The sequence below is a fragment of the Nylanderia fulva genome, unplaced genomic scaffold, assembly GCF_048542155.1.
Source record: "Nylanderia fulva isolate GAGA-0341 unplaced genomic scaffold, ASM4854215v1 Scaffold26, whole genome shotgun sequence".
NCBI classification, from domain to species: Eukaryota; Metazoa; Arthropoda; class Insecta; order Hymenoptera; family Formicidae; genus Nylanderia; species Nylanderia fulva.
This window is the reverse complement of record NW_028190325.1, coordinates 1,940,980-1,961,628: the sequence shown is the minus strand read 5'-3', so window position 1 is coordinate 1,961,628 and position 20,649 is coordinate 1,940,980. Positions and strand designations below refer to the sequence as shown.

Below are 20,649 nucleotides of genomic sequence, written 5' to 3'. Positions count from 1 at the left end.
AATTTTATGTAAATTAATCAAAAACGTGTTTTAAATTGATCCATAATCTTAATTGGTTGAATATGTTTAACTGTAGGTGCTAAATAATTCTATAAAATAAATCTTACATGTATATACATGAAATTTTATCAATATTTTATTAATAATATTACAATACGGTAATATTTATTTTACTTTCTTTTTTTCAAAATTTTTGATTTTACAGATTTTCCTTTTTTAATGTTTTTAACAGATTTTCCTTTTTTAATGTTTTTAACAGATTTTCCTTTTTTAATGTTTTTAGGTACTACAGACTTCTTTTTTATCTTTTTTACCTTATTTTTATCTTTTTTTGTAATCTTGTCCGTATTTTCACTTTTATCAAATGCCTCAAGTTTTTTTTCTATTTCTTTTGCCTTCTCCAATAAATCGCCCTTAAATATCTCGTCTGTAGGATTAAGTGCATAAGATTCATCAGGCTTGTTTGCCTCTTGTGCCATTTTCTGTTCCACCCTATTTATATATTTATTGGCAGCTCTTTTTGTCAACGATTGCCGATACTAAAATTTTTAAATAAATAAAGTACATACATTTTTTGCACAGGTAATAAATCACACAACTCTACATCAAATATAAGAATGTTGTGTTACCTTGGCGGGAGAAATATAATGTGGATTATCCCATAAAGTATCACTACCAAAACTTCCAGCAAATATTTTGACTGGATTCAGAACAAATCTTGGTCCAATTTCGGCTAATCCACCGTCTTCAGTTAAAATTTGAAAATTTCGAAACCAGATCCTATTATCCAAAACGCTAAATGTATATACATGATCAAAAAATGGCTGGCTTTTAGGATGATGATTTGGTACGCCAAAAATCTGTGTTAATAGTTCTTTTAAAAGACTATAATGAGCATGTGTGGTGAAATTTTCGTCGAAGGATAATAACGGGCGCGATCCCTTCAAACAGTTTCCTGTCATTTTTAGTTCCCCCATTGTATAAACTGGAAGTTAATGATATATATATATATATATATATATATATATATATATATATATATATACTTAATTTCTTTTACACAATTTCTTAAATCTAATTATAAAAATAATACGTACTGTTTTCTATAAGAAATTTCACACTTGGACCGGTAGGTACATTAGCAAACCATATGTAAAGATCGCGCTTTTTTCGACCTTCAAACAAGATAGCCTTATTACAATTCTTTATCTCGCACATTTCATTCACTACTTGCAAATTTTTATTTCGTTCCATTTTGCACTCTGGACGGTGGTGTGGCATTAGTTTTTTCAAATCATCCATAAGATGTCGATGCCTATAATTGATACCTCGAGTAGCAAAGACTAATACTCGTTGTCTGTTAATCCATTTCACCTATTAAAAATAAAAATTATATTTTTTCTAATTTTAATTTTTCATTGATAAACATAGCTGTACAGATTGTAGAAAATAAAATGTAAATTGTACAAATTAACAATCATTTCTCTGAATTTCTTCATATTTTGTTGAATGTTTCTCGTAAAAAAAAAAACTCGATAGATTTTATAAAATGTAACATTTGTATTTAAATGAGTCTATTTAATATTATAGTTAGGTTAAGTAAAATAATATAAATCTAGTTATTCGTCAACCTTTTTAGCAGGTGGTTCATCTGACATCTTTTTCGGTTCATCTTGTTTTTCTGCTTCTTTCTCTTCAACTTTTTGTTTCCTTTTCAATATTTTATTCGTCATTTTAAATATTTTAATCAAACAACGTTCCTCAAGTCCTCAACGTGGTCAGAAAAAGAGGGAAATTATTTGAGAGGCGCCATGCTGCTATTCTTCATAAAGTCCCTAAAAACTATAAACTAGGGACTTAAGGTTTTTTTATATTGCCTTCAATTAAACTAACCTAATCTGAATTCGCGTCACTTGCTGTCGCTTCAGTTTACGGAGTTTGCGGCACATTTTAGAGATTATTGAAGTAATTTGTTTTTATTTTCGTGTTTCGCGTTTTTACTCAAGAAATTTAATCTTTTCCTCTATTATCTTTTTTTTTGTTAAATCTCAAATATACAACTGATATTTATATAATTAATTTATAAAGGAAATAAAATTGTTAAGTTATAGATTAGAAAGAATTGTATTTGTTTATATATGCAATTCTTTTGCAATTTACATAAATATCTTTTATTTAACAATGTTCATGTAACAAAAAGATACTTTCTGTCTAAACAATATTTTTTCAAAAATGTTAAGCTGAATAAAACTTAATTTTCAATAATTATTAATTGAAATAACTACCAAGAAAATGACACAAAAAATGGAAGTCATTGAATTGATGTCCGATGAAGATGAGAATACAGGAAAATCCAAATCTAAAGCATGCAATAGTAATTGCGTCAATTTTAAATGTCGCTCTGGATTAAATATAAAGGTTGCACCTTCCTTTGCGTGTGCTTTTTATGGAGTCTCAATAGAAAAAAAGAAAAAACGTGTGATATGTAAAGAATGTTTTGATGCTGCACTGGAACATCAGAGGGTAATTTTTAAAATATTATTCTATGGATAAATTGGATAATGTGATAATATGTCAAAATATGTAGACATATACTAATTTTATTTTTATTATTACATTTATAGCAACTGGTAACAGCTCTTGTAGAAAATAAACCACTATTAGACTGTGACTTTCCTGATCATACAATGGAAGTAGAAATTTCTGATAGTGATGATTCTGATGATGACAAAAAAAAGGAACTGGATAATGATGGTATATTGAACTTTTAATTTTATTTAAAAATCAAAAGAAATACAATCTAATTTTACAATTAAATAAACTAGTAAAATATAAAAATTATAACTCTTGTGTTTTTTTCTTTTTGCAGAATATATACCAGAAGACGTATTTTTAGATATTAAAAATAAATTAGATTCTACATTATTAAATATTACTAAGAAGTATAATATAGAACAGCAGACTGAAATTGCATATACTTGTCTGAAACAAAAATGGCAAGATATACGTGGTAAAATACTAGAAAAAAATATAAATCTATATCTTTTATATTATTTAACCAAGATAAGATATTTAAATTAGATTTATTTTATATTTTATTATGCATTAACAGCGACAAATGAGTCTCTTCATACTGAAATACGAGAAGTAATGCGGAACATGGATAAATTGCGTAACCAGTTATATGAGGATTTTAGACCACAAATTAGAATGCTTGAGGAACTTCAAATAAACGATGGGATTACAGAAAATGCCCTTCCGCTTGTTGCTACAAAGAAAGTGACGCAAATGCGTGTCCCACCAGCCACATTAGCACAAGATAATCAGTTGGAAGTTTTAGCAATTGAACCATCAAATATTAAAAAAGTAATAGTTCCTAAATTACCGCCAACTGGTCCTCTCGTGAAACCACTTCTAAAAATAGACACTATGGTTTATATTATGAAAAATCCAGTTATGTCATGGATAAAAGCAAAGGTTTGTACAATCCCTATTGAATAACATTTTTTCTTTTTTCATATTTTTATTAGATAAACAAGGAATCAAAAAATATTATAATACGGAAATATTTTTACAGATTCACAGCATAGTTTCAACAAATCCATGGATCTTTCGAGTGAAATTATTGCAAAAAAAGCATGCTCAAGCAATACTCAAGACTATTTCTGGCAAGATGATTGCAGTAGCTGAAATATGTCCAGTTATGATCCCAGTTGGAACACGAGTTATAGCTATATTTCACGATGTTAATTCTAATAATTATTACAGTGGAATAATTGCTGAACCACCAAAGTCTACAAATAAATATAGGTAAATGTTGTTCAATTGTGTAACAAAATAAAGATATATAAATAGTTTCTCATAAATTTTGCCATATATTGTAATATTAAATTATGTATTATATATTTTAAATTAATTTTTTATTATCACAGATATTTAGTATTTTTTGACGATGGTTATGCTCAGTATGTTACTCACAAAGATATTTTACTGGTTTGGGAGATCTCTCTTGGGAGAGTTTGGGAAGATGTTCCCAAAGAATCGCGAGAATTCGTGAAAAAGTATCTGGAATCGTATCCCGAGAGGCCAATGGTGAAACTACAAACAGGCCAGGTGGTCAAGACTGAATGGAAGGGTAAATGGTGGCTCGCGAGAGTCATCCAGGTCGACGCGAGTCTAGTGCAAATGTATTTTGATGCCGATAAGAGAACCGAATGGATTTATCGTGGATCAACTAGATTAGGTCCTTTGTATCTTGAAATTCTAAAAGCCAATGCGAGACAACAACTTCAACAGTCAGGCAGCGCACACGTTCGACATCGTATTCCGGCCGTTTCTAATGTAAGCGAATAATTAAGTCACTTTCGAAATACATAAAAAAACATCAACGGTATTGAAAATATTTAATTACATAATTTAGATATACTTCTTTATTAATTAACGGTATAATTTTTGCAGAAAAGTAATTTGCCTTATGTTGAATATACATCTAATGTAGAAGAAGATGTATCACAAAGTGTACAAGCAGAAAAAGCAACAACTCCTACAAGCATAGCATCCAGTTCATCGTCCACTGTACCACAGCAATCACGTGCTGTAGCTAAAAAAAGTACTGCTAAAAGGCAAAGTAATGTAGAAAGTACAACATATAATACTATGATAGAAACGAAACCGTCGCATAGTATCGTTGTAAGTAAATAATAATTCATATCACACATGCACATTATTATATGTATGTGCTATAATTATTCAATAATAATATACTCTAATTTCTTTAATTTGAGACATAGGTTTTGTATATTCATATGCTAAATTTTGTCTAGTTTTACCACACACAGAGGAAATATGAACCAAAGCAATACGTTTCTCACAAGTGTGGACCAAAATGTATCAGAAATATTAAAGTTTCGCACAACGATCTCAAAGGACTCTCTCCGCTTTCTGTTCCTCTGTTATGTGGCTGGCATCGTCAGCTTTGTAAATATTCTAAAAACAAAAAAGTTATTATGTATCAGGCACCATGTGGTATCAGGCTGCGAAATATGGAGGAATTGCATCGTTATCTTCGTATGACTGATAGCACTTTGTCCGTCGATTCGTTTGATTTCGATTACTGGGTGCGCGCCTTCGCGGATTTTGTCGTGGAGAAGTGCTTTATTAATATCAACGTAAGTCTTTTGCATATTAAAATGTAAAAATCTTAATTAAAAATATTCATAAAGATATGAAAAACTATCAATATTGCATGGAAATGTATTAGAATATACTAGTATGTTATATATTATAAATATACATATAGATATATTAAAATATGCGAATAACATTGTGATTTTATATTCAAAAGGATCTCAGTTATGGCGTGGAAAATATATCGATACCGTGTGTGAACGAGTTGGATCACACTCAACCGGATACTATAAGATACACCACAGATCGAGAGCCAACGGAAGGCGTTAATTTAAATTTGGATCCTGCGTTTTTATGCAGCTGCGATTGCGAGGACGATTGTCAAGTATGAAACTATAAAATTACTATGATATAATTACAAATTTATGTGTTATAATTTATATTATACCTTACTCTATTTATATAATATGTAATGACAGGATAAAGCAAAATGCCAATGCTGGCAATTAACTATACAAGGGGCAACTTTGGGAGGAAAAGTGCCAAATACCGACGTTGGTTACGTTTATAAACGTTTGCCCGAACCGGTGACCACGGGAATCTACGAATGTAATTCCGGATGCAAGTGTTCAGTGAAAACGTGTCTCAACAGGGTGGTGCAGCATCCCCTCGGGTTAAGATTACAAGTATTTAAAACAGGACCACGCGGTTGGGGCATAAGGTGCCTCAATGACATTCCCCATGGTGCTTTTATCTGTATATATGCAGGAAGACTACTCACTGAACAAGTGCGAATAATTGGAATCAATCTCGATTCGTAGATCCGCTGATTTATTTATTTATTACCTTATATCTGTGTTAATTTATAGGGCGCTAACGAAGGAGGCAAGAATTATGGCGACGAATATCTGGCAGAGTTAGATTATGTGGAGGTGGTAGAAGGTTTCAAGGAGGGATACGAAAGCGATGTCCTCGAACCAGAAATGCCGCTCGAATCAGTCGCGGAGAATGATAAAAAGAAAGCCAGCGACGAGGAAGATAATACGAAAGAAAACACCAATGATTCGGATGAAGATTTCAATATCGATTCTTACGTAGCTGACAATAAAGATTTGTTTGAAACAACTGCGGAATCTTCGTCTATCAGGTTCTTACACGTTTAATTCTCTAACTTTATCATAATTGATAATTTATGTACTTACTAAAATATTATATAAAGTAAAAATCTATACTTCTTACAATTGTATTACAATATATTTTATTAAATTGTAATATTTGTTGGAAATGAAAAAAATTGCAAGTTTTGTTACGTCAGAAAACGCCTGAGAAAACGGAAAAGAGATGAAACAGATAATCAACCGGATGTGTCCGAAGAGAATAGCGAGGATGGAAGCATTACAAAAGGTTCGGAAAATATGGCAAAATCATCCATCAGTGAAATTTACGATACAATCAATATAAGTGATGATGATGACAGCAGAAACGATGTAAGAAGGGAACCAAGTAGATTTGAACCGAGTGTAGAGCCAAAACAAATAGAGAGACCAACATTCAAATCTGTAAGAGATTATTTCGGCGAAGATGAAGCCGTTTACATCATGGATGCCAAAACGACTGGAAATATCGGTCGCTATTTGAATGTGAGTAAAAGAAATTTCTATCATTTAAATTACATTTAAAATAAAAATTTTAAACTTTAAAACTTTTCGAAATTTTGAAATATCTATCTTAGTATCTAATTCATTTAATTTAACATTTTTATATTTATGATATATGAATTTTTAATGTAAAAAATGTAAGTTATTCTTATACCTAAATATTTCTTTAGCACTCTTGCGATCCAAACATATTTGTGCAAAATGTTTTCGTCGATACACACGATGTGCGTTTTCCGTGGGTGGCATTTTTCGCTTTACAATACATAAAAGCTGGACAAGAGCTAACGTGGAACTATAGTTACGATGTAGGAAGTATTCCGGGTAAAGTAATCATTTGTAAATGTGGTGCAGCGAATTGTAGAGGACGGCTTCTATGAACTTTACATTTTGTGGTCCTTTGTGGAATATAATTTGCTTCTTTTAGCAAAGTCGATAATTGATTGTATATAATATACGAATATTATATTATTGCTATTGTATTCAAAATATATAGGATATGTGTTTAGTGAATATTTTATTTGTATAAAAATCTGCAATACCAATTTGCTTAATTTTCAACATTTATATCCATGTGCAGATATCTACATTCATTTCACATCTCTGAATTTTACTTTTAATAAGTCATATTGTGTTAATTAATATTTCAATGATATCAAATTATTTTCAATGATTTAATAATATAAAAAAGTAATTTTATATTTAATTTTTTATATTTAAATTTATTTTAAAATTTATATTAATAGTAATATATTCTTCCTGTCATTTTTTTGGAATTAGATTCAGAGTGGCTTGCATAATTGGGTATAAGAGACAAGCTCAATTGTGTTTCATATAACAATGATGTATTTGCTTGTTACTTTTGATTATTGTACATCCTTAGCATCCATTAGATACGTTACACGTTGTTAGCATTGCAAATGTATTAATTCTTTTTTGTCGCAATTTTCACATATCTCGTTCAAAAGTCAACTCAACGTACAAGTATCTCAAAGGACAGTTTAGCACTTTGTTTCAGAGTATAAGGAATCCCACAGACCTAATCACGAAAATATCAGACTTAAAATGGAGAATAAGATATTATAAACAATTGCGACATAAAAATGTATAAAAAAGTTTTTCAGGAGCTATAAATTAATAACAAACAATATATACCACCTTAGAGGATGTATCAAAATATATTATATTTTATATTGGTATATGTATGTATGATTGTGTAAAATTTAAATTAATCATAACTAATCGCAACTATGCGCCCGAAATAATATCTTTTTATTCTAAATCTGTAACTTATATAAGTGTCTTTAGAACCATAAAAAATTAATGATCGCGAGAAGAAGATAATTTCATTATATATTCTATTGACACATGCAGTATACTATATTATTATTATTATTATTATTATTATTATTATTATTATTATTATTATAAAACATTATCCACGTACCTATGTTCATTTAATTTAGAGTGTTTAAATATGATATCCTAGTCATCATAGGCGAGAAATCAAAACAAAGCTGTGGTGGAATAGTCTCTCTCTCTATAAGGAGGAACATTAACGTATTAAAATAACAAAATTAATATTTCGCGTGTTGTTTAGCTTTATGCTAGTGAAGTTTCAAGAGTTGTTTAATCTCGTCTTTCTCAGCCGCGTCCAGATAACTTGTGCCGTCTGGTGTTAAACCATCCGGTTTAGCGCCTTTCTCCAGCAACAGTTTTACACAGTTTGTATGTCCTTCCCAAATTGCTGCCAGTAATGTTGTGATTCCATGCTTATCTGTGGCCTATAAATAATATAATTATAGTATGATTTTGCTATACATATTTTGATATATTTCAGATGTTGAACAAAAAAAGTCTATTGTATCATGGAACTAATTATGAAATTATAGGAACGAGCAATTGTAAACAAAATGTAAAACAATTATATCCATAATATACAATTACTGAATTATAATATTGATTAATTGTTTTATATTTTGAGATGTTAATTTAGTAGAGGTAACTTACATTGGCATTTGCTCCTTTCTCCAACAAATATCTAACGACTTCACTTTGACCATAATCTGCTGCATAATGTAGTGGCATTCTTCCATCAATCATTTGATTTACATCAATATTCTGCAATCAATAACAATAGCAGATGACAAAGCATATCTTTTTAATTTTAGCTTTAAATTCTATAACACATATATAACTAGAATACTATAATAAAAGTATTTTATTAAAGTTTGCTATAAGATACATTGTTAATTTATTTTGCAACTTTCTTCTAAGTACGATTTATCTAATAATTCTAAAATATATGCTGCTGTACAGTTAGATTGATTACAATTTTCAGATTGCTGTCTCATCTAGGATTAAGTTTATGAAAAGGAGTATACAGACGTTTAAGACATGCAAAGAGAAGCAAGATCAAAACTTGTTAGTGGCAGATAACTGAGGAGACGTGCCAATGTGTTATAATTGCTCACATCTGCTCGTATATACTTCCGGCATCAAGGTATGCAAACATTTTCCAATATTGTTCGACGACCTTTTGCGAATACTTAATAATCTAGAGAGACGCATTATATATGCATAATCGGGATGCGTGCATTTTTTTTCGAAATTTTACAAGTTTTACGATGTCATATTTGCCTTGTTTTCGACGATATCTCGCACTTGCTCGAGATCGCCGTTCTTTATCCCCCAAACGAGTTCGCTCATTCTCGTCGTCGTCGTCGTCTTTTGCTGATGATCCACACGACGAAACGGTTGTATGTATACACACTGCGTACTCTTCCACTTTTTCCTCCGGTTTCTCTCCTATCCGTTCCGTACCTCAATCATTCGCCCATGAAATTTGACGCAACTCTCCAAGCGACACTGACAACGACTTTCCTTGTGTGTGTGCTGACTTCTGACAATTCGTACGAGCTGTCAACCTACGAAAACCAAAAACACTAGGTAAAAGGATCTCGCACCAGTTCTCAAAGAATATTTTCAATTTTTCTAACATCGTCCAATTACATACTCCGATTCTTTTTTAGTCGTATTTATATATTAAATTATTTATATATTATTTATAAATTATTTATATATATTAAATTATTTCTTTATTAAAATTATGTATTATTGTAAATTTGATAAATGTGCGAGAAAATGCGCTGTTTTTGATAAAAAAAGAAAATTTTATATCAAGGAGATAACCTTATCAATTTGTAGAAATCGCGAGTTGATCACCACTGACAGATCATATGGGACTAGGACGTCGACTGTCGGCTGACTTCAGACAGTTGCGACTTATGAGAGATATAAGTGAGTTAGGTTAACGAATCTCAAGAGATTTCGAGCATGTTTACCTTCCATTCTAATCTGTAACGAATAATATTTATTCTTCTTCATTCAGAAATATATTTACAACAACAAAATGGCATCGATCGCTCGTATCGGTATCGCGAAACTCGGATACAATAATCTTACTAGACAATTATGTAAGGTTAGTATTAACGCAGTGTTAACAGATTTTATTTTTGGCAACGTTCTACAGAGTATTTAAGATATCGATAATTAAATTGAATCATCAATATAAATGATATTCATCGTTAAAGAAAGAGGTTTCTCCTTATAGACGACACTAAAGAATATTTCAAATAATATTGATATAAATGTATGCATATTCTGTCAAACGATATGTCATGATATATAGTATGTATGAATTGTGCAGGTAACAGCCACCAACAATGTAATGCAGTTAGCATTCATCTCACATAAGTCGAAACGAGTTGATCGACGACGAGTTCCACCGTTCGATTACTTGAACAAAGAATATGGTTTTTGGGCTCAGCTTTTTGATCCAATGGTGGATCGATGCTCCGACGAAAACTCCAAGGTAATCGTCGTTGAAGGTCCGATCGCTGCAGGAAAGTCTAAAGTGGCCGCCAAATTAGCAGAGGAGTTTGAAATGATCTATTTGCCACCACCAACCTTTGATGAATTTTACATAACTGAATATGGATACGATTTGCGTTCGCTAGATGACAGATTATCTCCATCATCTCAATCGTGTGATGTAGAAAAATTCCTGACTGATCCGCACCATCCCAATGTGACCATGTTTCAATTCCACTATTTCCAATTCAAGTTTGATCAGTACATTACTGCTCTGTTGCACTTGTTGTCGACTGGCCAAGGAGTGGTGCTCAATCGTTCTTTCTACAGTGATTACATATTCGCAACAGCGATGACAAATGCCGGTTATATGCGTCCACAGGCATTGAAATTTTACACCGACGTCGTAGACGTCGCGAAATTAATGATGCTGAGACCTCACTTAATTGTTTATTTGGATGTACCCGTTGATGCAGTCAAGGTAATTTTATTTTATCATAAATAATACATCGGTACAAACTTAACTTTGTATATATATTAATTTAAATTTAAAATATTTCATGTTAATTTCTATTATGTTTAATATTTTTGCAGGAAAAAATAAAGAAACAGAATATACCGTACGAAGTAAATTCAAAAGTTCTCACATCAAAGTATCTTCAAGATATCGAAAATTTATATAAGTTGGATTATTTTAAAAATATTGTCTCACATTCTCATGTACTAGTCTATGATTGGACGAACGAAGGAGACATTTCTACTATTGTTGAGGACATCGAGTTTTTGAATTTTGATTATGATAAAAAAGCTAAGAAAATGGCAGATTGGAGATTTGAAAATGTTCAGGAACTACGAACTAAGAGACAGTTGTATATAGATCGGTATTTCCTGCATTGCGATTATATGAGAAACGAATTTACAGTACCAGAAATGTATTATACAGCTGAGCAAGATGAGGAAAGATTTAAAATACTGCAACTGGTATGTATATATGTATAACATAGGAGATTTTACAATAGAAATTCATCAACTTTACATACCATAAATTACCGTTTAATCATAACACTGTAACCATATATACAATATTTCATAAGACAATAAGTTGATCAATGAAAGAAATGCATACAGTTTGTATCATGAAAATTACAAAAAGAATAGAAATTTGATATTCTCTGCTTAGAATTATCATATGTATTAATCTTGTTACAGGTACCTGGACGTGAATTTGCTAAAGGATACAATCCTACTCTAGATAAAAATATTCTGTGGAAAAGAGAGAAAAAGTCTCTTATTGAAACGATGAGACCCCATGCGCGCGAATTAGAAGTAATAAAAGAAGAAATGAAAAAACTTAAGGCTGCAGCAATGCAGTAAGAACGAGATATATACAGGAAAAGTAGAGCTTGTAAACAGTAATTAAGGTAAAAATAAATTATAATTATACTCAATAAATTGGGGAATAATGCCTCTACATTCTTGATTTGTATCAGATGACCTCTATCAATTTCATTGCTATATTAATTACTATATTATGTCGCAATAATATTCATTAATTTTTTAACAATATTTTTATTAAAAATAAATCTACTCCCATAACTTTTTGGCAGAGTTAAAAGATCCATTTTAAAAATCTACTTTAAAAATTTTGTTGAAAAATATGTTTAAATACTATTTAATGTTTCATAAAAATTAATAGCAATGAAATAATGTATCATGTGTATTTATAAGCTGTCTTAATAATAACATTAATAATAATCTCAATAATATACACACTTGGATAAATCTATTTCACATTGTGTGAACTATTTTTGTATAAATTATTTTCATTCTTTTATGAATACATATAGTATTAACATTTAAAAATATATTAATTTATATATTTACTGGCTCATGAGACTTTTCAACATACATAGTATAAAGATTATATGTTACTTAATATTATATATATATATATATATATATATATATATTATTCTTTTCTTTTTCTCAAACACATTTTCCAAAGATATACCACATTGAAGCTGAAATGACCAGTTTTATCGATCAATTTGATGAAACATGTAATATAATCAATATTAATAGTATTCATTTTTAAGATAAATTTTTTTTATACATATGATAATTTATATTAAAAAGAATTAGAGAAATGATTTGTACATGTAACAATATTAAACAATGGCCTTTGAATACGTATAGTATTTTTCACATTAAGATACTATGGAGACTTCTCAATATACATAGCAAAATCACATAGTTACAAGATAAAAAATTATTTTTTATAAATTACAGAAAATTTCTATTTGTTAAACACAAAAAGTTTTTTGATTATATATTTTTATATTGATGATATTTGATAAACTGTAACTTAACTACTTGAACAGAGATATATCACTTGTTTAGTGATCGACAGATTTTTATGATAAAGTTTACGCTGCAGTTGCGTTTTTTATGCGTAAAAAGGGCATTAACATTCGGAATGTTACATTTAAGGCGACCTTTGACACTAGAAATTTCTTTACAGTCATTTTCCCTCGCACAAAGTTCATCTCGGAAGTAATTCTTATAACCACAATTGTTTAGGACCGTTTCTCGCAAGTAGACAAATTCTACAGGCGTATATAACATCCATATAAAAAATTTCATTTAAATGGGAGGAAACCGGCAGTGGTTTGCTTTTTTTGCCTGTTATTTAACTAGAAATTCAACAAATTACATTCCATCGAAAGAATTAAATCATTTCTTTCCCATTATATCTTTTCATTTATTAGCTAAACCTTTCCTCCTTCCTCCCGTGTATCATTCTTTCCGCGAGTCATATAAATATTTACGCTTCTATATCGCGAAGATTATAAAGTCACATTTATCGAAATACCGAAGCGGTGAAGATCGCTGAAGTTAAAGAAACATACGTCCTAAGGAGCTAAACTACAGCAGGAATTGGTTTTCCGCGCAGTCTTGTAAAACGCCTTTGACTGAGCGCTGAGTCCCTCTGACTTGGAGACTAGATCATCTAATTTCTCCCCCCTCTGTAGTACTGCCTCTAAGGTATTGTGCTAATAAAATAAATTACAAAATTTTGAATGTTTGTATAAAATTGATTTTGTTAGAAATGAACTATTCTTATTAATTCAATGAATTGTTCTTCAGAAATTTTTTAAAAATTAAACAAATTATTGCGAAGAAAATTGTTTCTTACCAAAATAATTTTTGTCTCATCCAGATCATTCTGCATTTTCGTGAGCGCATCAGCTTCGAGTGGATTCTGATACTTGGCTAGATACGTGTTGATCTGTGGAAAGTCAGCAGTAGCCTCTTTGAGTGAAGGCCATGATGATGGCGAATTTTTCACCGCGAACTCATCCATCACCTTCGTGATCAAAGTATGCGCCACTCTCCTGGGGTATTCGTGATCCGAGATGAGTACTGCGGCAAGATTATCGGCGCGCACATATACATGGCACATGTATTCTGTGGAACATCATAGTGTATAGTGTATGTTATAACATTATACTTACAACTACATAAAAAATTTATTCTTAGTTTTATATATATGATTACCTCCTTCTTTGACACTCTGTCTAGCACACGTCTGTGTTCTTTCCACAATAGTTTTACTGACAAAACACATAAATTCTTTAATACTGTTTCTTTGAAAAAATGAAAATGACTCTACATCGTAAGCAGCTTTCAATGTTGTTGCCGATGTAGGACTTTTAAACAGAACAGTCAATGCATATAACTTCACCATCTTAAGCTGTAAAATAATATAAATATAATATTAAAGTATAAGTAATATAAATACAATATATTAAAGTATATTTAACAATTTCAATCTATCATCTTATTTAAATCTTTTAAAAATAAGTACACATCTGTTTTGTACATATCATAAATTGTATAATTAATTAATACAAATATTAGGAATAATTAATTTTATAGAATAAAACATTGTATATAGTATTAATATGTACAAATATTTTATTATCTAAATTTATAGCCTTCTTATGTGTACATTAAAGAATACAATAAGTTGATGAAAGCATAGGAAGTTGCTTTTAAATTTCATAAATTATATAATTTACAATAATTTATTATTCAATTGTCCAATTTGACAAGTAGTAAGATTTTTATATAAATCTTAGGAAACAAGTATTATTTGTTCGAAGACGAGAAAAAATTATTATAACTGGTTCTAATTATAGTAGCAATATAAAAAAATTTTTCTATATTTATTTTTTAGGATAAATTTATATGAAAAAAGTAGAAAATTTGTGTAAAAAAGTGACTGAAAAGTATGTCAAATACACACCTGTGCTTTTTAATAATATTAATATAATTTATGCAGGATCTCTTTGGTGGATCGCAGTGAATCCTGACGAATCCTGCTGCTCGTGCAACTTAACTATCAAGCAGGACGTTTACTCGCCGTGACAACTCACTGGAAAATCATCTTGTTTTTTCAAGACAAATATAGTCACTTCGATCTTGTGAGATACGAAAGCAGCCATGTTGGCTATGATGCATATCATGCAGTGACACTCATCTGTGATGTTATTTTTGGATCTTTTTTTTTTGCATTTTTATGTATTATTGGATTTAATATTATATTCCGATATTTAAAAAAAGATTATTTTTAAAGAAATTAATGAAAAATTTACAAAATAATAAAATTGTTTGTGATTGGTGTGTATTCTTGTCCAAAATTTATCCGGCAATCACGATAAAAAGCCGTCGAATGAGAGTTGCACCGAATGCACTCTACATAAATAATGTAGTTTATGGTTGTTTATGACCGCCATGATTGTTGTATTTTTTTTCATTCTTCATCTTTAGCGGCCGTTGTTGATTATTGCTAAATTAACGAATTTATTTTACTATTATCTGGATGACATTGTAGAAAATTATTATTTGCGCTAATCGATTCTTGCATTGTTTACATGAAAATACAACATTACAATCATCATGACGACCGCACTCTATTTGGAGCACTATCTCGACAGTTAGTTTTCACGATTGCCACAGTATTTATACAAATTTTTTCTATTTTATTCTATTTTCTTTTACTTCTCCATATTTAAAAGAGTAAGAACGAAGAATAATAGATTTATGTTCTGTCATTTTAATTTGATTTACATTCTTTTTCTTATATCACTTTATTTTTATAATTTTTATATTTTGAAGTACTTTTGCTTAACCATTTTTGTTAAATTATAAACAGATATTTATTTCTTTTTTTTTTGTCTACACAAATAAATTTCTATATAAAGCTTAACACATTGATATTGTTATTAATAAAGAAATAAATTTTATAAATGTATATATATTGCAGGTCTCGAACATTTACCAATCGAATTACAGAGAAATTTTACACTGATGCGAGATTTGGACGCGAGAGCACAGGGGCTGATGAAGGACATCGACAAGTTGGCGGATGATTACTTGAGGAATGTAAAGAAAGAATCATCGGAGAAAAGGAAAGAGCAGCTTGCCCATATTCAAAGTCTTTTTAATAAAGCAAAAGAATATGGCGATGATAAGGTTCAATTAGCTATTCAAACTTATGAATTAGTTGATAAGCATATTAGACGTCTGGATTCGGATCTAGCGAGATTTGAGGCAGAGATACAGGACAAGACATTAAATAGTAATAGAGCGCAGGAGGAGAGCAATGCCAGCAAGAAAGGTAGGAAGAAGCTCAAGGAGAAGGAGAAAAGGAAAAAGGGTAATACAGTCAGCAGCGAGGATGAAGCTAAAAATGCAAGAAAGAAGCAGAAAAAAGGTACTTTTATATTAAACTGCAAATTTAATATAAAAGTAGCTTAACATTTGTTAATTTTTAAATATTAACTTTATTATTTTATTATAGTAATGATTTTTGTTAATTTTTAAATGTCAACTTTATTATTAAATATAAATATGTACATTTTCATATCAGGTGGCTCTGTAGCTTCAGCATCATCCACTGGTGCTGTGGGTAGTGGTGCCCAGGTAGACTCGACGGCACTCGGACATCCGGCTGATGTTTTGGATATGCCTGTCGATCCTAATGAACCGACCTACTGTCTCTGTCACCAAGTATCGTATGGAGAAATGATTGGTTGCGATAATCCAGATGTAAGTTTTGCCATTTGCAATCTTAATGACCTCTTACTTTGTTTTTTATATTTTAAATTCACTATTTCTAAAAGAAACTTAATTGCGCGCGTGATTTATTTATTATTGTTATTAATTAACTTTAATTTAAAATATTTAAAAAAATTTTTGTTTTAAATAAACTTTGTTGATAGTTAATCTCTCTTAAAGAAAACTATCTACTGTCGATGTTTGTTGGCTTTTTAAACATGCATTTCCTAATAAAAATTTGTAATTATTTCATTACAATTTAAAATTATAGATACTATGTGAGTTTGGTAATTAATTGTTTATTCTTTTCTTTTTTAGTGTCCCATAGAATGGTTCCACTTTGCCTGTGTAGGTTTAACTACAAAACCTAAAGGAAAATGGTATTGTCCCAAATGTACACAAGATCGCAAAAAGAAGTAAACTCTAGGAATTTTTTAATCTGCTCATCGCTACATTTTTAAAAAGAGAAGATTTTACCGTACGTTATTTCTAAAAGTAGCATAACTTTTTTGCATTAAAAATTAAATAATTTTTTTATAAAAGGACTATAGAAAAATTTATGAAAAAATATAAGAGTAATAAGACTGTGTAGAATGCATTTTCATTGCATCTAACACTGATAACGAAACGATCTTTTCATCCATATTACTGCGCATTTAATATTAAATGCACATGCAAACATTGCTAAATTAATATCGCTAAATCTATAACAATTGTTTTAGAAAATTAAAATTTTTTAACATAGAGAAATTATATTTTTTTTGTCTAAGAAACTGAGGAGAAGATTGCATTACAAGCTTTTTTATATTACATAGAAAGAATCTAAGAATTCTCTTTTATTATATTAATGATATTAAATCAATTAATTCACATATATGTGGAATTTTTGTGATCTATCCTTAAATATATCAAATAAGTCAAATAATATTTATTATCAATTTTAGATGTAATGGAAGCACAGTTCGGGCATAAGTGTATCACAATCATAGAAAATGTTTTAAGAATCGGCCATCGTATCTCGCTGTTACACTGTATATTCCTTTTATATAAGAGAATAATGATTTATTGGCAATCTAAACGTCGTACATATAAGAATTGTTTGATATTCTTGCCATTTTTTTATATGGCCGTTTCTTGAATATATCTGTGACTTGTTCGCAGTGTGATCACCTAGTATTGATCTAATATATAGTTTTAATTATAATATTAAATTATTAATGTTATTGCTGTTTTTATATGTTAGAAATGTACATTGCATACAGTATGTATATATATGAATATGTATATATACATATATATATACATACACACACAGAGTAAACTTCTGTTGAAGACGAAAAATGTATTATAAACAAAGTACACTATATATGATTAAAAAAAATATATTTGATTCATCGAAGCTTATCTCGTCTATGTCTATCTATCCATTGCTGAGTATTTACAAAATATATTTATAAGCATTTTTGATTAATTATAGCATGTCATTGTACAATAATGCTCAAGTAAAAATGAAGTTCAAAATTTTCGCTTTAACTCTTCAAAGGAACATCATAAAATCACGCTTGCAATTTGCAATTGTCCTCTTCACACTCAATAATACTGCTTAGAATACGTTCTTTGAAACATTACATGGATTTTATGATATTTTATATTTATGTATAATGTATAACTATCCTAACAAACACATAAGTCAAGATATAAATAGAATATTATTATATAGCATATCATTATAAATGTCAAAGTATATTTTTTGAGCAAGTATCTCAAAAAATCAGACTAGAATATTGCAGAAATCTTTGTTTCATTGTATTAAGGGATTCCGGATTGTCTGTTGCAGCACTGACTGGGTGGTGCAGTCCAATTGTACTGATAACTCATGCGATTCCTTATTTCTTTGGAACAAAGTGCACCAGAAGCCTGATAATACTCGTGCATGCTCTTCATAGTTTGAATAGTTAGCTTATGCGTGACTATATATTGATTGGAGCAACCGCGCGATCTGTATTCGGTATCGAAGCGTATGTCGTGCTTTCTTTCAATATTTGCCAACGGCGCCAGCCAGAGACCCACAGAGATATCTTCGGAATTTTGCAGCCTAGAACATTCATACATAACTCTTCAAATTGAAAAACTAACTCTTGCCACATAAAAAAAGAAAATGAAGAAAAAGGAATAAATTGCAGAAATTTAAAAAGTAAATAAATTCATTTATTTTCTATATTATATAAAACAAGATAAATGCACAATTAAATGTACAAAGTATTTTATTTGTAATTCTATACTTACTTTAGGATATCAGCATTATTGGCGATAAACTTGACGAGATTGTGGGATAAAATGTATCCACCACCTAAGGCATAAGGAAGATAATAATCGCAAAGGATCCAATCTGTCTCCTTCCAAGGACCGCTCCTCTTCACCTGCGCTCGTCCGTTAAAGAAACCCCAATAAAGCTCTCTTCTAGTACCTTTGTTCTGCCACCTGTCCAATTCTTTCAAGATTTTATGCACCAAGACATAAGAATCGTCGTCGCATTTAAGCAAGAAGTCAAAGTTGTAACGCTCGTAAATGCCTTTAAGAGCATAGAGAACTTTCTTTGTCAATGTGCCATAAGAATCCTGTAATCGAGGCAGCAGCAACAGATCATTGAACTTCTCTTTCTCCGACTGCAAGGTGTTTCTTTGTTCTGGCAAGATATCCTGGGTACCGATGACAAAGAAATATTTCATCATAGCATCATGCCCACGATCTGCCAGCCAGGTCTTCCTGATGGTATCCCGGCGCTCAAGATTGTCCGGATTGCTGAGAATCAAGATAATAAGCCTGTACTTAGGCTTACTGTCAAGAGTTGTCTGCTCGTCCGGCAAACATTCTCGGGCTGGATAACGTGCGCAGAGGAAGACTAATACGAGCACGACTGGCACGAAGAACATCATTACGTTCGTCCTGGCGAAAAACTTTCTGCGAGTCATCGACTGCAACTTAGGTATAGGATTTAATCGTAAATGCGTCATGAGATTGAGCCGATGATAAGGTGATTTTGATTTTCTTCCAGGATTGAAAAACACACTGAAGAACGCAATATCGCTCGTGTAGATTTTTTTAAATCTTATTCTTGAATTCGCGATACCACGATTAGAATGCACTCGTGCAATGCAGTATGCCTATAAAATTTGATTAATTTATAACAAATTGAATCTAGAAATGCAAAAGACAAGAAGGCCTGCTTGTTTTATTTGCATTTTTTTGCGGATTCTCTTTCTTGGTTTTCAGAGTATCAACGTTCATTTCAGTTTTAAAAGTGCAAGAAAATATAACTACAAAAATGTTTAATTGTTGCAAATACACTAAAATAATTTCTAGGCCCGAATTCTCGTCACTGATGTAAACAAGTTCATCCGTGCATTCACAAACAAATCTATACAATGCACATCCGTACAAATGATGATCAGCTGTATTCTGTCATCAGCTGATCAACCAGTCTCCGAGATGCCGTTCAGGTTAAGTTAGGGTTAGGTTGGGTCAGAATATTGACATGTGATATATGTATGATGTAAGCGTGTAATAATCTTATAATTAGAGATTATATTTAAAAAAATATAACCAAAATATATACACGATATCAAAAATATCTCAATATATTAAATTTTATATTTTTCATATTCTTAAGGATTGATTTTACTTTTATCTATTTTTTTTTTTAATAAAGAGACAAACGTTTTTTTTCATCTTAGAAAAGCCGCAAAGACATTTTATATAACTATATATTTAAAAAATTTTGATATAATTAGACATGACGAAATGAGAACATATATGTAAATCGCTTTTGCATGTAAAATAAATTTTAAATTTACGAGTAAATTTATAAAGT

The 20,649-nt window shown here is 30.4% G+C and overlaps 7 protein-coding genes across 11 annotated transcripts; 3 read left to right on the top strand and 4 right to left on the bottom strand.

Annotated features, from left to right (window-relative positions):
- Nucleotides 1–114: 114 nt before the first annotated feature.
- Nucleotides 115–1,817, bottom strand: LOC114939047 (ribosome biogenesis protein BRX1 homolog). Of its 2 annotated transcripts, XM_029313272.2 has the most exons (4): nt 1,632–1,815; nt 1,098–1,374; nt 630–985; nt 115–539 (listed from the first exon to the last, which is right to left on the bottom strand). In XM_029313272.2, exons 1-4 carry the CDS (start codon nt 1,731–1,733, stop codon nt 171–173), a joined length of 1,104 nt encoding a protein of 367 aa, XP_029169105.2. In that variant the 5' UTR covers nt 1,734–1,815; the 3' UTR covers nt 115–170. The 2 variants fall into 2 exon arrangements, with proteins under 2 accessions (XP_029169105.2, XP_085339740.1); XM_085483614.1 differs by lacking the exon at nt 115–539 and having other exon boundaries at nt 715–780; nt 1,632–1,817.
- Nucleotides 1,818–1,913: 96 nt separating this feature from the next.
- On the top strand, nt 1,914–7,295 carry egg (SET domain bifurcated histone lysine methyltransferase eggless). Its single transcript, XM_029313270.2, has 13 exons — nt 1,914–2,523; nt 2,625–2,754; nt 2,870–3,010; nt 3,113–3,477; nt 3,578–3,810; nt 3,933–4,341; nt 4,459–4,689; nt 4,824–5,168; nt 5,345–5,512; nt 5,607–5,915; nt 5,997–6,274; nt 6,443–6,767; nt 6,956–7,295. The coding sequence occupies exons 1-13, from the start codon at nt 2,293–2,295 to the stop codon at nt 7,160–7,162; spliced, it is 3,372 nt and encodes a 1,123-aa protein (XP_029169103.1). The 5' UTR covers nt 1,914–2,292; the 3' UTR covers nt 7,163–7,295.
- Nucleotides 7,296–7,605: 310 nt separating this feature from the next.
- Nucleotides 7,606–9,699, bottom strand: LOC114939049 (myotrophin homolog). Of its 2 annotated transcripts, XR_014924875.1 has the most exons (4): nt 9,423–9,699; nt 8,793–8,903; nt 8,230–8,566; nt 7,606–7,821 (listed from the first exon to the last, which is right to left on the bottom strand). XR_014924875.1 is itself a non-coding variant. In XM_085483605.1 (3 exons), exons 1-3 carry the CDS (start codon nt 9,489–9,491, stop codon nt 8,390–8,392), a joined length of 357 nt encoding a protein of 118 aa, XP_085339731.1. In that variant the 5' UTR covers nt 9,492–9,699; the 3' UTR covers nt 7,606–8,389. The 2 variants fall into 2 exon arrangements, 1 of the variants encoding a protein (XP_085339731.1); XM_085483605.1 differs by having other exon boundaries at nt 7,606–8,566.
- Nucleotides 9,700–10,001: 302 nt separating this feature from the next.
- On the top strand, nt 10,002–14,297 carry ND-42 (NADH dehydrogenase (ubiquinone) subunit ND-42). Of its 2 annotated transcripts, XM_029313271.2 has the most exons (6): nt 10,002–10,082; nt 10,174–10,263; nt 10,492–11,136; nt 11,250–11,636; nt 11,865–12,076; nt 13,876–14,297. In XM_029313271.2, the coding sequence occupies exons 2-5, from the start codon at nt 10,195–10,197 to the stop codon at nt 12,027–12,029; spliced, it is 1,266 nt and encodes a 421-aa protein (XP_029169104.1). In that variant the 5' UTR covers nt 10,002–10,082; nt 10,174–10,194; the 3' UTR covers nt 12,030–12,076; nt 13,876–14,297. The 2 variants fall into 2 exon arrangements, with proteins under 2 accessions (XP_029169104.1, XP_085339728.1); XM_085483602.1 differs by having other exon boundaries at nt 10,026–10,263.
- Ykt6 (YKT6 v-SNARE homolog) lies at nt 10,613–15,185 on the bottom strand. The gene is made up of 4 exons (XM_029313273.2): nt 14,965–15,185; nt 14,214–14,409; nt 13,852–14,123; nt 10,613–13,708 (listed from the first exon to the last, which is right to left on the bottom strand). Exons 2-4 carry the CDS (start codon nt 14,401–14,403, stop codon nt 13,568–13,570), a joined length of 603 nt encoding a protein of 200 aa, XP_029169106.1. The 5' UTR covers nt 14,404–14,409; nt 14,965–15,185; the 3' UTR covers nt 10,613–13,567.
- Nucleotides 15,186–15,427: 242 nt separating this feature from the next.
- Nucleotides 15,428–18,177, top strand: Ing5 (inhibitor of growth protein 5). 2 transcript variants are annotated; one of them, XR_003821140.2, is made up of 5 exons: nt 15,428–15,654; nt 15,985–16,434; nt 16,591–16,769; nt 17,097–17,256; nt 17,723–18,177. XR_003821140.2 is itself a non-coding variant. In XM_029313011.2 (4 exons), exons 1-4 carry the CDS (start codon nt 15,618–15,620, stop codon nt 17,196–17,198), a joined length of 768 nt encoding a protein of 255 aa, XP_029168844.1. In that variant the 5' UTR covers nt 15,428–15,617; the 3' UTR covers nt 17,199–18,177. The 2 variants fall into 2 exon arrangements, 1 of the variants encoding a protein (XP_029168844.1); XM_029313011.2 differs by having other exon boundaries at nt 17,097–18,177.
- On the bottom strand, nt 17,692–20,325 carry beta3GalTII (beta-1,3-galactosyltransferase 6). The gene is made up of 2 exons (XM_029313005.2): nt 19,065–20,325; nt 17,692–18,873 (listed from the first exon to the last, which is right to left on the bottom strand). Exons 1-2 carry the CDS (start codon nt 19,790–19,792, stop codon nt 18,588–18,590), a joined length of 1,014 nt encoding a protein of 337 aa, XP_029168838.1. The 5' UTR covers nt 19,793–20,325; the 3' UTR covers nt 17,692–18,587.
- Between the last annotated feature and the right edge of the window lie 324 nt (nt 20,326–20,649).